General features: G+C 40.7%; 1 protein-coding gene across 15 annotated transcripts in view; it reads right to left on the bottom strand.

The window, feature by feature from the left end:
* Positions 1-16,800, bottom strand: part of PTPRT (protein tyrosine phosphatase receptor type T) — a 449,634-nt gene that overhangs the window by 57,178 nt on the left and 375,656 nt on the right. For 5 of the 15 annotated variants that reach the window (XM_072026289.1, XM_072026290.1, XM_072026293.1 and 2 more), the window contains exons 15-17: positions 11,664-11,730; positions 4,336-4,383; positions 1,759-1,907 (exon numbers count right to left, since the gene is read on the bottom strand). In XM_072026289.1, coding sequence (XP_071882390.1) covers positions 1,759-1,907; positions 4,336-4,383; positions 11,664-11,730 — 264 coding nt within the window. Of the gene's footprint in view, positions 1-129; positions 148-1,758; positions 1,908-4,335; positions 4,384-11,663; positions 11,731-16,800 lie in introns of all 15 variants that reach the window. The other 10 variants (XM_072026287.1, XM_072026288.1, XM_038166116.2 and 7 more) reach the window with 9 other exon arrangements.

Here is a 16,800-nt window from a genome sequence, read left to right as displayed (position 1 = left end):
ATTTTTTTTTTTTTTAAAGAAAGGCTGTTACTCTTTTTTTTTTTTTTTCCTCCTATCTATATCATCAGTGCCAAACCCATGAAATTCCTGTATCAGCATGTGCACGCTACTGCACCGAAGAGAACTTACCTCCAACACCTCGGCATCCTGGACTTGGCGGAAAAAAATGTGGAGAAATCATAAAAGCTTATTGGTAATTATTTCTCATGGATATAAAGAAGAAAAAAAGAAAAGAATCAGCCCATGACTGTGTTACAGGCTTGTGTTACAGAAGGAGGTGGTGATAAAATCTGCAATGATGTCAGACAAGCAAAGGACTTTCTGAATTTAAAAAAAAGAAAACAACTGAAGGTACACTTTTTTTTTTTTTTTTTTACACAAAATTAGATAATTTTTTTTCTAGAGTTGCCATTTCAACTAAGTGACTCAGCTGTTTTAATTAGACTCTCAAAATACCAAGAAAAAAAATGAGGTCACAGTATAGGCTCAACTCTTCTCTTATTTTCTGGTGGAAAAAAAACATTTCAAAAAGCCAAAATCTGAAGGAAGTGTGAAAAACTTCGTTTTCCCCATACATTTCAAACAAGCTACCTCTGCTGTTTCTAGGCTGCCTGTTACAATGCTGGCCTCTGCTATCCTGTCTTTCAAAGATATGAGCCACTGACAACTCGTGCTGTCTTCTTTAGAAGATATAGCTACTCAGCACCTGAGAAAATTAGATCTTGACTCAAGTCAATTTAATATCAGAGAGAAGTGTTCACTGCTAGCCTTGACGGTCCCAAACACCTATTTATCCATCTCACAGGTACATTACACAGAGTGACAGTAGCAATGCATGCAGATGGAATTTGACATGACCTACAGAGGGAAAAGAAAAATTCACTCAGCCTGTCCCAATCAATCTGAGATTGCAAAGCAAGGTTTAAATTATAAAAAACTTTTTTCATCATAGGCAAATCCTTGTTAGTAATTAGGGGAAAAACGCTTCACTACAGATGCTTAAAAATGACAGAAGAGTTCTAGCACATATTTTGGTTTTAAAGCTGGTCCCTCTTCAAACTATAGGCTAAGTGTCAAAAGAAGGAGTGACATTCCCATAGTGTCTAAGTTAAAATTTATTTAATACCAAAAAGTTTACAAATCCACCATGCAATCCACCATGCACTCAATCTGGATCTAGCAAGGCTAAATTATAACTTTGTGCTGTTTTTCCCACAGAAGTCTTCCAGCTACAGAGGTCTGCATGTTTTACAAATATTAACTACAATTATTTTTATGGAAGTGATGTGAAAAATAAAGTGAGAACACAGGCAAAAGAAGAAATGCTGTCTTTCCATTTCAGTTCTCTGACCATGAGACCATGCTTTCTTTCATAACAACTTCATACAGAAAATATTACTTCCACCCTAGAAATCTGCTAAGTAATGTAATTCGACTCTTCTACTCACAAAGGAAAAACTATATCTGTATTTCTGAAGAACAAATGATCACATGTCTTTTTGAATGTCTGAAGTAGTTTTTAAAACAGACTTTAATCTCGGTAGATTTAGAGTGAGAATGAATGCTTTCCACCCATCTGAGAGTTAAGGTAGGGGCAGTGCGAGAGAATTTCAGACAACTGATTTCTAGCGAGCTTTCACAATGAACCCTCACACTGTCATTCCTAGCTCCTCAGCATTGTGCCCATAGGAATAGGTCCTTTCAAGAACCTAGAGCTCTCCAAAGGGGACATATCCACTGCAAGCAAGTTAAACTTACTGAATCCATTAACATCTTGGCAGCTGGAAGAGAAAGCTTCTTCATTGTGAACAGCACTGAGTTTGGCAGAGGTCTTGTCTGAAGCAGCCACGGGACCCATCTCCCTCTGTGTGCTGGTCTGAGTCTCCTTCTGCTTCTTGGCTAGCTTCCTTTAGGGTGTTTTGAAGAGGGGAGAAATCAAGGTCAGTTTTCCCTCATTAGAAAGAAAACAATGAGAAAATATCTTGAAAAATCACAATTATCCCACTTGGACAGACATGCAGGGCACGTGGCAAACCGCACGAGAGGAAACCCCACAGCTTTTTAATATAACTGATGTGGAGTACAATAAACGGTGATGCCAGTCCGTGAGCCTAGCTGTCCCTCCCAGTAGCTTATCGTGCACAAGCCTGCATCACCCCAGCAGTAGGAGCACAAGTCACCATTGAAGAGGGTGGCATAAGGAAAGCCCCTGGAGCAGGTGACATCTGCTCCAGGAAGAGCAGAGGACACTGGGCGAAGGCAGTGATCAGAATGGCTCGCTAGGAGGTACACGGGATGTCCACATCCATCCCACGGGGCCACCTACACCTGGGACTTTCTCTGATGGCTCGGGTGAAGAGTGCGGCCTGACCCTGTGCACAACCTGGTGGCTGGAGCAGGAGTCCTGCCCTGTCCCCGAGCAGGGCACTGAGAGCAGCAGTCTGTACTAGATTTTGACAAACACCCAAACTGCACTGAGGATCGACAGTCAGAGGAAGAGTGGGGCAAGTTAAAGGCTGAAGTAATTTGAAAAATGACTGTGCCTGGAAACACCTCTGTGCGTACTGGGCCTCTTCTTAGTTTGTAGAGAACTCAAAATGCCCCATCCCTGCAAGTGTCTGCCCAGTCCCTGAAGTGTTGTCCCATCCCTGGAAGTGTTTAAGGTTAGGTTGGATGGGACTTTGAGCAACCTGGTCTGGTGGGAGGAGTCCCTGCCTACGGCAGGGGGGTTGGAATTGAATGATCTTTAAGGTCCCTTCCAACCCAAACCATTCTGTGACTGTACGATTCAAAAACATTGGTGAAAGTAGAAACAGTGCCAGCTCCAAAAACAGTAACAAAGCCAAGAACGAGGCTCCTCTTTTGCAAACACAGCTAATAATAAGGAAATGGAGAGAAGCAGAAAAAGTGAGCTGCTAAGCTCCCATTGACATTTGGCCGCCCTGTGCTTCATTCATATCAGAGAGCAAAACTGTTTAAAAATGAATGTGTGACATTCTGCAACCCGCACCTTGCAAAAATATCACACAAATCCCTGGAACCAGCAAAGAACTTTGCTTACATGGCTTCCGTATATAAGAAAATAAAACAAAATAAAAGGGAGAAAAACAGATTACTGTAAGTAGGAGTTTTAGTTTCCTCTTTTCCCCCCTAACTCAAAGAAAAAAAAACACCTAACAACTAAATCATTTTGCAAAGAGGTTTTTCTTCACTGAGATGACATGCTTATGGTAAGTACTACCCATCTTTTAAACTTCATTAGACTCTTAAAAGGATATTCCTTGCAACATATTTCAACAGGCTTTATTTATTCACAGCACATGTCAGAGTGGCATTTACTAGCAAGTTCAAGCACACAGCTGAGCCCCAGCCCTTCACGAGGTGGGGCAGCTGGGCCAGCAACACTCATTTGCAAGGAAAGGTCAGAGAACTAAAACCTTTGTCCGTGTCTGGAGGAAATGACTATCTTAAGGCAAGCTGCATAATCCAGACCAGGAGAGCACAAAATTGTGGAGAAATGTCTAATGTCTGCTGCAAACTTCTGAACAAATGCATCTCTCTCATCTGCTCAGCCAGTTGAGGTTCAGCATTGTGCTTTCAGTTCCAACTCGCAGCTATTCAACTTGGGTACGTAATTATAGAGTGCATATTTAGATCTCACAAAATCTCCATGATGTATCCACTTCTGTAGATGAAGATGCAAACAGAGGAACCGGCTTTGAATGATGAAGCAAAAAGCTGGTGTTTAATGATGTTAAAAGCTTTGCTTCCAGTACATAGCAATGCTAGCACAGCCAGATTTATTAGCTATGAGCTACAGCCATGTGAGCCCCCTTTTTTTGTGCTGTGGTACCTGAGGTAACAACAATAGTCTTGGAGTGTATTAACCCTGCTATGCGGTTATTTTAATCCTTTAGATTTGCTAATCATACACGGCTATGTGAATTCTTTGGCAACAGGAATTAAAATTTCTCAGTGGGAAGCACTAATCCAAAATGCACAAGTCCTTAATAACAAGCACTCTGGACTGCTGGGGTGAGCCATTACACACTAGCACTACTGATGTTTAAAAATAGTGAGTCAAAAAGGGTGACTTCCTTATTAAATCCAGATTAAATTATTTGTGGCAGTAATTACCTCTAAGTCCCATTGCTCGGTTTCTTTTCAGAAATGCCAATAAGCTACAAAGAGCTGGAGCTGGCAAACTCCTCTTCTCTTTCAGTGGACAAGCAATAACATTTCTGCATGTTCTACGCAGGAAAAAAATCACCCCAAACCCAAGCCCATGAGTCCCCGAAGGCCTGCTTACAAAAGCCCTGTGCAAAGCAGTTCTACCTGGTCCTGTAGAAGACAGAGAGGCCCCTAAAACATTGGCTTGAATGCCTAAAAAGAAAAGGTGACATGAGTTTAAAGTTCTCGACCTAACTCGCACGCACAAACGGCAGCCTCTCTGCGCAGGCTGCCCACAGGTGGACCAGCTGAAGCTGATGCAAGTTCAGAGAGAAGTGCACAGAAGAAGCCACACGGAAAACTGTTTGGCATCTGACAGCGCTACAATTTGCTTTCGACATGGCATTATCAGTTTCCACCTTTCTTCCTCTCTCTTCCAAGAATGTAAAAATTCTTCATCTAAATTTAGAGGGAAAAGGAAGACAGATCTCTTTTGAGGATTTCAGAGCTAAGCTTGCCAGACACATCAAGGGGCTCTCAGTTTCTAAATGTGCCTTTTCTGTCTCAGTTACGTGTCTGGATAGAGTGGCAGCACAGGACTAAGCCTATTTGGTCCTTACCATCTTTATAATTCATAGAAAGGATTACAAAATCAAATGACTAGCACTTTCTAGAATGTTAGGGATGTGACTTAAACCCACGGCTAGGTAGAGGTTTATTTGCCAGCATGTCAAAATGTCTTTGGAATTGGAAAAGCATTTATCTGAAAATGCTGTTTCCAAAAATAGGGCACTTCAAGAGATCTCTGTGAATCACTGACAAGCTGCATCAGTGACACGGCTCCTGCTCTCCTTACTGACCAGCTTCCCCTAAACACAACAACGGCAACATCCCGAGGAAACTGCTATCAGTGCATTAGTGTCAATCACAGGCCAGCTGCAGGCTGCCTCGAGCATGTAACCAGCACAGTCTGTCACCAGGCACCGAGAAGACACTTTCTGTCTCATGCATTATGCAGTTGAAAAGGGGAAGAAATAAAGGACTGGGCAGATACTTGGAAGAAGAGTCTGATACAATCAACATAGGGTGAAGAGACTGAAATGTCACAATGTGAGTACGGCGGTATTAATGGCTGGTTTACATTTAAGCGTAAGGAAAATGTGCCAAGAAGAAAACAAGAATCCATGGATGGGGTTTACTGGGTTGCCCTTTTCAGTTCAAGAGGGTTTGTAAATGCAGAGATGATGGTTATGGGCATTATACACACAAAGGAGTGATGAGACAGAAAGATGCTCAAAGCAGAATAAAAAAAAAAATGAAACCAGCTGCATAATCAGGCAGTTGAAGCTGACCCAACTAAAGCAAGGACAAGAGCTATTAGCAGTGAACCTAAACTAAATGCAAATTTAGAAAAAAAATTACGATGGAGATTTGATTTAGCTATTTTTGAAACTTCTGCTCATCAGTGAATATATATAAAATGCTGAAACACTATATTAAAACTGTGGGGCTTCCAGTTTAACAGTCAAGGAATGCAAACTTAGTATCAAGCTAAAAGCATTTATTACCATAGGCATCGATCAAAAAACTCAAGGAATATTTTCAGTTAGAAGAATTCATAGGATCAGATTCCAGTTTTGCAGAGGCTTGGGTAAACTTTAAGGATTATATTTTTAAAAGCAGCTCTTCTCTAAATTTTTATATCAATTTTACATGCGTGAATGTTAAATCTGTAACTGCCACTCCTAAAAAGCTCTGGTACGTGTACGCTGACAGATTTAATTTTAGATGTTTCACAAGGATGGATTATATATACTATAATGTAGATTTGCATGCACAGGTAATTTAGACATTAGGTATAGAGTATGTAAGTTAAACATGAAATTTCCTCCTACAGACAAAAATTGCATATTGCCCTCATTTCAAATAAGCAATTTAAGAAAGCTACAAAATACAATTCCTATTAGATATTTGTGAGCAGCAGCCTGCTGGGAGTACACACACTATTTATTATGGAACCTGCACAAATGTAGGGCAGAGCCCAACCATGCAAATACCCAGTTAAGAGCCCTAGTTAAACAGCAGATCTACTGAAAAGGATCTCTGCCCCCTTGATCTGTACTAGATCATGCGCTCAGCTTGAAAGAACAGTTTCATGTTGGTGCGAAAATAAGGCAGGGATTATACATGGCTGTGTGGTCTGCAGGACACAGGTAATCCTTTTGCTCTGATGCAGGAGTGGTAAAGCCCCCGTTGCAGTACAGCATCCAGTTCTGCACTTCAAAAAGACGTGTACCAAAGGTACATACACAAAAGCAGAACATGAAAGGTAAATCTAGAAAACGTGACCTACAAGCAAAGGCCAAAAGAAGCACGGTTCTTTCATCTAGAGCAAAGACGATGGAATAGAGCTGACAAATCTTCAAATCCATGAGAGGATACCACAGGAAAGTTCTCCCAGTCTCTAGGGGCTGGGGGAAAAGGTAATGGGCTTATATTACAAGAAAAGGAGTTCATTTTAGACTATACACCACAGAAACTGCCCAGCACTCAGGCAGGTAGGCTGTGAAATCTTCTGACTACTGGGCAGGTGGGTGTCTCTCCCTGTTCCTACACTCTGCATTGTCACCTTCATGCTTAACACCACAGCACATCGCACGCTCCCTTTCTGCCTCCTGTAGAGCAAAGCTCAGAAATTGCCTGTGCTCTAAGGGCACAGGCAGTTCACTGGTTCTCACAGCCTCTGTAAGGGTAAACCCTCCACACTGGCAAGCACAAAGTCAGTTTTGCCTGTTCTTCTTTAGTGTGTGCCATGGCAAAGCCTGAGTAGAAGGAATTCACCAAGGCAGAGGCTGTGAGGACTGCGCCACTGCTGCTTACAAGGCAAACGCTACTTGACATGAGAAAGGGCTGCAATGCAGGTGTAAGTCCAAAGATGATCTGAACAGTTTTACCTCTGCATATACAAACTCAGCGTCAGGGAAAACGGAGGGCTACGCTCTCCAAGCTTTACTTGAGCGAATTAATCACTGTTTGTGGAAGACCTTTGCTCACAACAATATCAACTTCGGACAAGGCAAGTGTACACGAGAGCCATGCAGAAGAATGTACTGAAATAAACAGTCAGCAAGCACAGCCCTCTGCAAAGCTGAAGTTTGCACTCACCTCACAGACATGTTTAAATAAATGCTCACATAATTCCTGAATTTTCTTTTAAAATTTGCTTTAATTAGCCCATGGCCACTGATTTATGCCTTTGTTCTTCCAGTATCTAATGAGAAAAATAATTTCTTAACATTCTGATTTAGCAAGATGACCTGTGCAGGCAGATCCCACCATCCAGGGAAATATATGGAAATCTTTAGGCATGTAGGTATTTATACAACAGCATACTCGTAAATAAAATCAATGTTTTACTTCTTTTCAAATGTCCTACAGGCGGTGGGAATAAATTCAACACAAACTGTTATTTCAGAAAATGCAAGTATAAATTCAGCTTGCTAACTTGGACAGAATCTGTCCCATGAAGAGAAACTCCCAGCTGAAACCACCACCACAATTAAAGCTTGTATGAAATTACAATGGGAGTTGAAGTACTCTGGCCAGATCAGTGACAAAGGAAAGCAATGTATTGGCTATTGAGTGCCTTTTCTTATAAATAACAATAAACAGCATTTGCAATATATACATGAATCTACTAATTTCCAGAAACACTTCTATGGTCTGATAGCAGTCTTGATTAAATTTCAGTCTGCAACCATTGCCCAGCTCAGCAGAAGAAGGAAAAAAGCAAACAAACAGAAAACAACAAAAAAACAACTGCACACAGAAAATAAAACATTTCCACTCCTTTTCCTGGTGAAGAAATAATAAAGCCTTGATAAGCGTTGCTGCAATGGAAAATACTGTTGTAAAAGAAGTGTCTGTCATTAAATGCAAAACCTCCTTTAAAGCAGATGCAATGCTGCCTATGTTTTATAGCTTCATCTAAGAAAAGAAAAAAAAAACAACTTTCAGAGGTGGATGGGTTGCTTTGTTATACAGTACATTGTATCTTACAATGCATTAAACTTGCATGCAATGTGTCAGAGAGAGCAATTGTGTAGAAAATTCAGGCAACATTTGTACTGGTGTAAATACAGAGTATTTCAGAATACTCATGCCTCACCACGGTGACAGTGGTACAAGGAGCGTATCAGGACAGGAACTCCAATTTTCCATCTCTCTTTTCCCATCACAAAACCATGAGGACTTAGCCTACTACATTGGTACAGCAAGTTCTGTCCAAGGATTTCAAAGCATCTGCTACTGACTTCTAGTGATGGGTAGACTGAAGTACCCAAAATGAAGTCAGCCCTGCATGATGACTTATCAAGAGAGGAACAGGGGCTTCCTGGGTTTGTATTTCCACTTTATATGTGTTAAAGATCTTTATGGCCTTCTCTTTCAGTCAGAATAACATCTGTTCCCATATGTTGTAGGAAGCTTTTAATGAAGTGTCGCCATACAAAACTCCCATAATAATTCATCCAATATGCACAAAATAGCTGGAAAAAGCTTCTCATAAGTGGGTAGTTCTGATGGTCTCATTGAAGCAGTGAGCACTTCAAATCTCAGTGGCTTAGATATATCATCAAGAACTGTTAAGAAGAGTTAGGGGTTGGAGATTTACGGTTCCTTAAGAAGAAGAAACGGCAGTGCAGCAGATGACAAAGCGGTAAAAGGAATTACCCTAATGCAAACAAGGATTACTCCAAGAACAAGAAATCTGAAGTCCAGAAACTGAAGCTAAAAATAAAGTGATGTAGTCCATATGGTTGTATTTAAAGGTTTGCCAACAGATCTATTTGAGAACCTGCTTTTCAATACTGGTAACTCATTGAATTCAATTTTGCTTCAGGACAAGGTCATAGCATGGAAGCCAATTCTATTAAAAAAATCTCTCTATATACATATTGCTGCTCTTATTTTCACAACACTTCAAATAAACTTAAATCAAACCTCTCTGTTCATAAGAGGCTGTAGCAATTTCTATCAGCTTTTGCTAAGAATTACACAATCCTTAGCAATTTAGGATTTTCATCTGCAATCATAATAAAACACCCTATTTCATGTGAAACTTGAAACATGAAACTCAATAAAACTCCATCTTATGCTCCCTGATGGATTCTCCTGCTTTCTTCCCTGACTTATTGGAATGTCCCTCACATGCTGACAGTTGTTTGGGAGAAAAATAAAGAGCTTGGTTTTGCAGATCAGCATACAGGCCAAATGCCAATCCAAACCCAAATACTGCCAAGCACAACTTGATGCTGGAAGTATATATCGTGTACAACTATTTGTGTGTTACCCTCTACCACAGAGATGTTCCAGCTAGCAGAGCTCATGCTTGATGTGGTACCTGGGACACCGTAAGCACGGAGCTAAGAATAAGCTCTCTGCAAACAGTTTTGGGTGAAGCACTAGAGATAGTTCCACGATTTCTGCATCCTGAGCTCAAATCTCCATTCAGTGCTTCAGTGAGGTGCTATGAACACGTAAGTTTGCCTGATAACACCTCCGGCTTCCCTGTACTGTGATATGCTGTGTGGTGCACCTCTGCTTTATTAAATCTTTACAGCCCACTGCCAATTGCTTCTGCTGCTGCTGAATTTCACTTCAACCTCAGGCTTAGGTTACCTGCAGCCTCTTCACTTTTCCTGAGTCAACCTCCTGTAACCCATGATCCACAGAAGCCACTGAAGGACAGCGAAGAGACTGCTTAAGAACAGCTTCACTTTCTCTGTTGCAGAGTAATCCTCAGCTGACTACCTAAAGCAACATTGTGGTGCAGTTGTAAAAAGGGGTAGTATAGGGCTCTGAAGTTGATTCAAGTTTTTTTAAAGGCACACAGCTCAAAATATAATTAAGGCAGGAAATGTTCTGACCATCTACTGCCTGCAGGAAAAAGACAAAATTGTAATGGTGAAATGGGGACTGCATTTTTCAGGCAATGGTGCTGACTGGTTGTGAGGAAATAACAGTAAAACAGCGCAGAAGGAACTTTTTTGATATTTATGGGAAACGTGGAAAGGCTGTGGCAATAACTGCAACTAGCTAGTAGCACCTACATGCTAAAATGTCCTCTACTTTAACACTAAGTTAAACCTCTGTTGAAATCTTTCCATTTGTGGTCAAATTCTATTCTTGGTGAACTAGCGTGGAATCTAGAGAAAATGGAGTTACTCCACATTTACAGTTATGTAACTGGACAAATTCAAGTATCACTAGGGTGTCTTTTGGGTCCTTACGAACTTCGCAAGTCGTGAATGTTCCTCTTTCAATTATTTCTTCATAGGTCATTGAGAAGCAAAACCACTCTAACAGGTGAATAGGGATCCTAATACTTCTTTGCCCTGTTCTTAGGATGGATATAAATTTGACTCTCATGAATAAGAAGTCAACTTCCACTAAAATGGTAGAACATAAATGCATTAATTTCACTGACCTACCAAACAACTTCCAGATTAATTCACAGGATAAAGGCACAAGATCAAGACAAAGATGAACTGCAGAAACAGCCAAAGGAGAAGGCTCCAGGGTGGCAGGCTCAGAGGCCCTGGCAAAACACACATGGCCCTTTTGACAATTTTGTCTATGCCAGAGCCCTAGAAAGGCAGGTTGCTGCTTTTGAGGGCAATACGGCTGGTGGTTGTGAGAGATGGAGGGGAGACCTGTTTCCCTCAGCAGTAACAGTTGCCTTCTCCATCCCTCCCAACTCTCTGGTGACAGCAAAGGCATCCAACTCAATTCTTCAGGACTCCTTCTTCAAATCATTGATCCAGTCGTCCCCTCCTCCTGATCCTCAGACAACTGTTATCGTGGCAGAAACAGCTTGGCCCTGATTACTTTCCAGCCCTTCAACCTTTAGGTAACAGATGGCTCCAGAAAGTACTGGTGTGTGAAGCATTTTCACGTGCCTTAACTGCCCTAATTATGCAGCATTGTCATTAGGACAGGACAGGTGATTTAGATCTGAAAATCTGAACTGCTTCATCATTCATGGGTCTAAACTGGCACTCAGAACCTGGCAGCTCCAGGAACAGGGATATTGGCTGAGATCAAGTCCTAATTGCCAGAAACATTGCATTTTTAAAGTACTTATATCCATACCTGAGAAATTCCCCTTTCAGGTGTGAATTTCCCTGCAGTCTGGCTAAATATAGTGGACAATTAAAAAAGGTGCAGTTGGGACATTCTGTATTTCTTTTTTAGCATTTGAACATCTATAAATCATAACTGACAAATCTATGGATGTTTGTGTTTGCAGGCATAGTTAAAGATGAAATGGTGAAACAGGGTAAGTACAGTAGCGTGAAAGAAAAATAAAACACAAGCTGCTGGAAAGACAAGATGAAATGGTTAAAAAAGTGATAAAAGAAAAGTATACAACAAAGCACAAAATTACCACAGTAAGCATGCTCAAGAAACATCGTCCCCAGCTAGATACTTACAAGTAATAGGAGTAGGAGTATGCATTTCTTCTAAATATTGACGGCCAGTCAGATGAACAAAATATCCAAAATAGGAAAAAGAAAGAAGAATACATAATTAGATTTATATGACCTCTTTTTATCGTTTTCATTCTTATTTTATTATTTTTATTCTTATTTTATTATTTTTACTGTTATTATTATTAAAAGAAAATACAAAGTATTTGTGCTGCCACTGGTACTGAGCTACTTATTTTTCTAAACATTTGTCGGGAGGTGTAGGTCCCGAGGAATGCATGCCAAACTGAAGACAGAGCACACGCGTGCCTTCCACTTCTGCTACTGACTCACATCACACACATGAATGAATCCCTTCACCAATTTCTTCCTCTACTTTGCCATGTCAATAACACAGATAATGAGACTTACCTTTGCCTATAAAGTGCTTTGAGATTTTTGGAATGGAAAGGATTAACTAAGTGCTATCAATTAAATAACAAGTAGTAAAACGGCAATGTAAAAATATCTCAATTTCAGGATGTTTAGACAATGAACAAATTGTGAAACGATAAACAAAGCTTCAAACTCTAAAATGCAAATAGATCATTAACAATTCAAACACCACTACATATTTATAGATGATCACTTGGGTTATGTATTAGCTTTCTGCATCGTTGTGATTTCAGAACATTTTTACACAGCAACATAAAATGAGTCCTGCCAGCCAGTTATAACTTGTTATAACAGTTATAACAGTGATGTCTTCCCTTTTTATAACTTAAGAAGAGCTTATCTGAAAATGCTCTTTTGCAACAGATATAGCACGCGTTATTACAGATTAACAGCAAGGCACAAGGCAGCCTCAACAGTGGTAGTCACAGTCAAGATGGAGAAAAACAATGAGAAGCAAAATTCAACCTTTTACATAATTTTGAAGTCCCATCTTTGAAGGGACTTCAAAGGACTACAAATACTAGGAAATGCTTACAAGGATAGACAAAGGATTCGAGTGTTTGCTTTTATGGCTGCTGCGAATACAACTTTCATAAGCACACGTGGAAGCTAGATTCAGCAGGGTTACTCTCTGGGCACAACTGCTCTCTTTGCTATGCACTGACTGAGCATATCACAACTTGCACAATTGGTATTTCTCTTGTTGTTGTTAGAAATACAACCTGCCCCATTTCCTCATACATTCCCAGTCTGCTGTCCCATGAAGAGGTTTCCCCTGGGAAGAAACAGCTGACTACAGATGTATGAGAGGATTACGCTGAAATGACACAGTCTGTGGTGGTGGCCCTTGCTATAGACCTGAAATTCAGGTCAGATTTCTGATAAATCCCAGCTTACTTGAATGACTGAGTCCAAGATACACCTAAATATATTGTTAACCTAATGCCAGAATCCCCTGAAACTCAGAAATTCTGCATGTGACAGCAATGCACCAGTTATGGTGTAGCGATTGCCAGTGAGCTACACTGTGTAGTTCTGAGCTCCTCTGAACCTCTAAGCAAAAAGAAAATCACCAGGATGTGGAAAATGAGAGCCCACACAGCTAGCCCCACTCCCCTACACACCCCAAAATATTCTTTAATTAAACTCCTCAGCTACACCAGTGTCAGGTTTCACAGAGCCCTCCAAGCTGCAGTCTCTCTGTTGAACATCTCGCTGTACTTTCTGCTTTTCTCATGCTCAGCCACTGGGCATGTGTGATCGCAAGAGACCCACGTCTCGATAAAAAGCTGCGTATCCCTCAAGGCTGCTGAGGAAAGCTATGTAAGATTTATTCTGTAAGGACAGAAAACAGAGGAAAGCAAACAAAAGGAGGTTTTTATTTTGGAATTGGACATGCCATTTTGGCTCAAATTCTCCCATAACATGCAACCTAGGAAAAGGACTTCCTAGAGAATATTTCAAAGCTGTTAAAACTGGTCAGAATTAGGGATCACTAAAAACGTGACTTGATCCTAGAATGTACAACACAAGCTGAAGAGCCTGCCTACCATCTGTCTTCAGTAGGGACACAGAAAGGACAGGGGTCTCTGAATGTGCAAATATCCCTACAGTAATTCCACCCTACAGCTTGGATATGTTCTGCTCAAGAGACTCTTGAGTCTTACTTAATTAGTTAAAGGTAACAATCTAAATCCTGATCAAGAATAAGGAGCTACGTTTTCATAGAAAGCACTAATCCTAGACCCTACATAGCCCCAAATCTCCTTTTTTGCTACCAACAGCAGTTTAAAGAAATTTATTTACAGTGCACCCGTGACAGGCTGTCTGATCCAATTTATTCAGTCTTATACTTAAAGGGGTCAGTAGAGACTTTGTCCACTCAAACACACAAGCCTGAAAAGTGTCACATCCTTTACTCCAGGGAAATGTGAGTCACGATTACAGAGGAGTTAAGGCTGTCCAGATGAAATCAGAATTGACCAAAATCTAATCCTTCTGGGGTGCAAAGTCAAAGGGTATTTCCTCCACAAAGAAGGTTATAAATGCCTTGTTTTTCTTGTTTCATCATGTTTTTTTTACTAACCAGTCCTATATAATCTCTTGTGCAAATGTTTAATTAATATTAAGTACAAAGAAACAAGCTCCTTAGAGTATTAGCCATACCTTGATACAACAAAAATAAGGTGTTTCAAGGTATTCTGTATCTATCTGCTCATGAAAGGAAGCGGCAGTGTTCAAATGATCACCAACTCACATGCTGGAAATTAACGGGCTCAATTACACCGCAGGAATTTGTATGCCCTTGTACATACAGTAATATTGGAGCTACAAAAATGTAACTCATGTAGCTGGTGGGTCCCCAAATCCAGGCAAACAAATTTAGTTCACAATATTAATTTTAAATACCGTAGGACAGCCATTTAAAAAAAAAAAAAAAGAACTATCTACATACACAGATTTTCAACATAGATATACACACATGTAAACATGTAGCAGACTATGTGATCCCAAGGTTCAGCTAAAACACTTCAGACAAACACATGCAAAAATCAAAGCCAAATCATTCACTGAATAAACTTTCTCGCTGGCTTAATTTAGCTTCACATGTCTGACTAAACCCCACGAAATCCTGGCAGCTCGCAGAAATTTCCCGGTTGCTCGAGATTTTGAAATGCATTCTACTGAAATATTTGTTACCATGTTACATATCATAGGTTCAAAAAATATAGTGATTTGAGGTGTCCCACACTTTCTGATGACATGTTCAATCCTAATCTTAGATCACTTTCCTTCTCAGTGCTTCCTTCTCTTCTAATCTCTCCCCTTCCATTGGTCTTTGTACTGGTTAGCGAACCACTTCATTCAGGATATCCATGTCTGTGTCTATTACCAATGAACTATAATGTCCTGAACCATGAACAAATGCCACTGTGATATTTTCCAGCTCCATTTGAAGGAAATGCCTCAAGTCTGTCTAATTAAATTATTTTTCTGCATTGTTGCCTTGCAAGACAACACTGTCTTGTGCACACAGGCATTAGCCTCAGTGAACTGAAAAGGGGATCTCTTTTCAAGTAAGGTTAATGCAAAAATCGAATGCCAGAGCTTAAGCTCCTAACACTTTTCCTTGTAAAAGAGAAAAAGAACAATTCTGTTGTTAAGCTGTTCTCTCAGAGTACAACTTTTCCGTTGTGCTCCCCCAGAAATTCAGATGAATGTGTGGCCCAAAGCGGCCTTTCCTTTTATAAAATCCAGCCCCAAACCACATTAGGTTACAGACAAAATAAGCCTGGCAGGCTTAAGTTAATCTTCAGGGAACGCTTGTCCACACGCAGCTCCAAGCCTCAATTTGAGGCGACTGGTGGTACCCATTCAAGGGAAACCCAGAACCGATACAATCAGCAGGTTCATCAGTGATATGGAGGCACGCTACGCAGACCGAGAGCGCACAAGCCTCCCAAACCTCTCCATGCACTGTTATAGCTTCTAAATGGGAAACGGTTTTAAAGTCGATGAGCCAGATTATTTCTTATAATAGTGTTTATTCCAGTGGGTAACTTTGCAAATGACAGCAAGCAGGCAGAGCTACAGACTGCAGTGATTTTGTCTATTTGCATTCAGAAGGGGGGAGCGTGGGGGCTCCTGAGAGTATCCTCACCTCTCTGATTTAGCTCTTGGCAGGCTGCACCACAAGAAAGACTGTGCTCAAATAATGAATTTCTGGTCATCATGAAAAATCATCATTTGTTTTCTGCCCAGCAATATACATGACTTACAATAATAACACATTGTGGGACAGAAATGAAAGATGTTATCAACTCTTAATAGCTTGTGAAACACACCAGGATGTTCAGATGTGGCATTACTCTGCACATCGTGACAGCTTTCCTTATGTCTTCCTTTTCAAGCTGTAGAAAAAGCTTTTCTTAAGGAGTGTTTAGGAAGGTAACAGGAATGGATGAGAGCTGGGCGTTACCAGAAAGCCAGGTCAGTTTTTCCTGAAACCAGTTTTCTGTTTTTTGTTTGTTTTTAATTGGAGATATCAAATTTTCTCTGCTTATGAACTGAAAAGCTCCTGGGAGACTGGAACCAGAGACCTCTATACTGTTAAACTGCAGTAGACAAGACTACTAAACGCATGCACATCTGTCCACAAAATCACAAGTGTTTGCACACAACGAAAATTGGATTCAAAATATAGGTTATCCACACCTCCATTTAATTCAATAGAAATTCACAGTATCACAGAATCACAGAATTTCTAGGTTGGAAGAGACCTCAAGATCATCGAGTCCAACCTCTAACCTAACACTAACAGTCCCCACTAAACCATATCCCTAAGCTCTACATCTAAACGTCTTTTGAAGACTTCCAGGGATGGTGACTCCACCACCTCCCTGAGCAGCCTGTTCCAGTGCCTCACAACCCTTTCAGTAAAGAAGTTCTTCCTAACATCTAACCTAAAACTCCCCTGGTGCAACTTTAGCCCATTCCCCCTCGTCCTGTCACCAGGCACGTGGGAGAACAGGCCAACCCCCACCTCACTACAGCCTCACTACAGTAGTCAGTATGTATGTGATCAGTTTTGAAAAATTGCAGAATCACATCACTTGGAAAGGCCACTCAAAGGTAATCGAGTCCAACCTTTTGCTGAAACCCGTTTCCCCTACAGGAAGCCCCTCGTGGCTTTATCCAAGTCAAA

Source organism: Anas platyrhynchos, chromosome 21 (assembly GCF_047663525.1).
Source record: "Anas platyrhynchos isolate ZD024472 breed Pekin duck chromosome 21, IASCAAS_PekinDuck_T2T, whole genome shotgun sequence".
Lineage (NCBI taxonomy): Eukaryota > Metazoa > Chordata > Aves > Anseriformes > Anatidae > Anas > Anas platyrhynchos.
The sequence above is the reverse complement of the archived record's forward strand: the minus strand, read 5'-3'. Positions and strand labels throughout refer to the sequence as shown.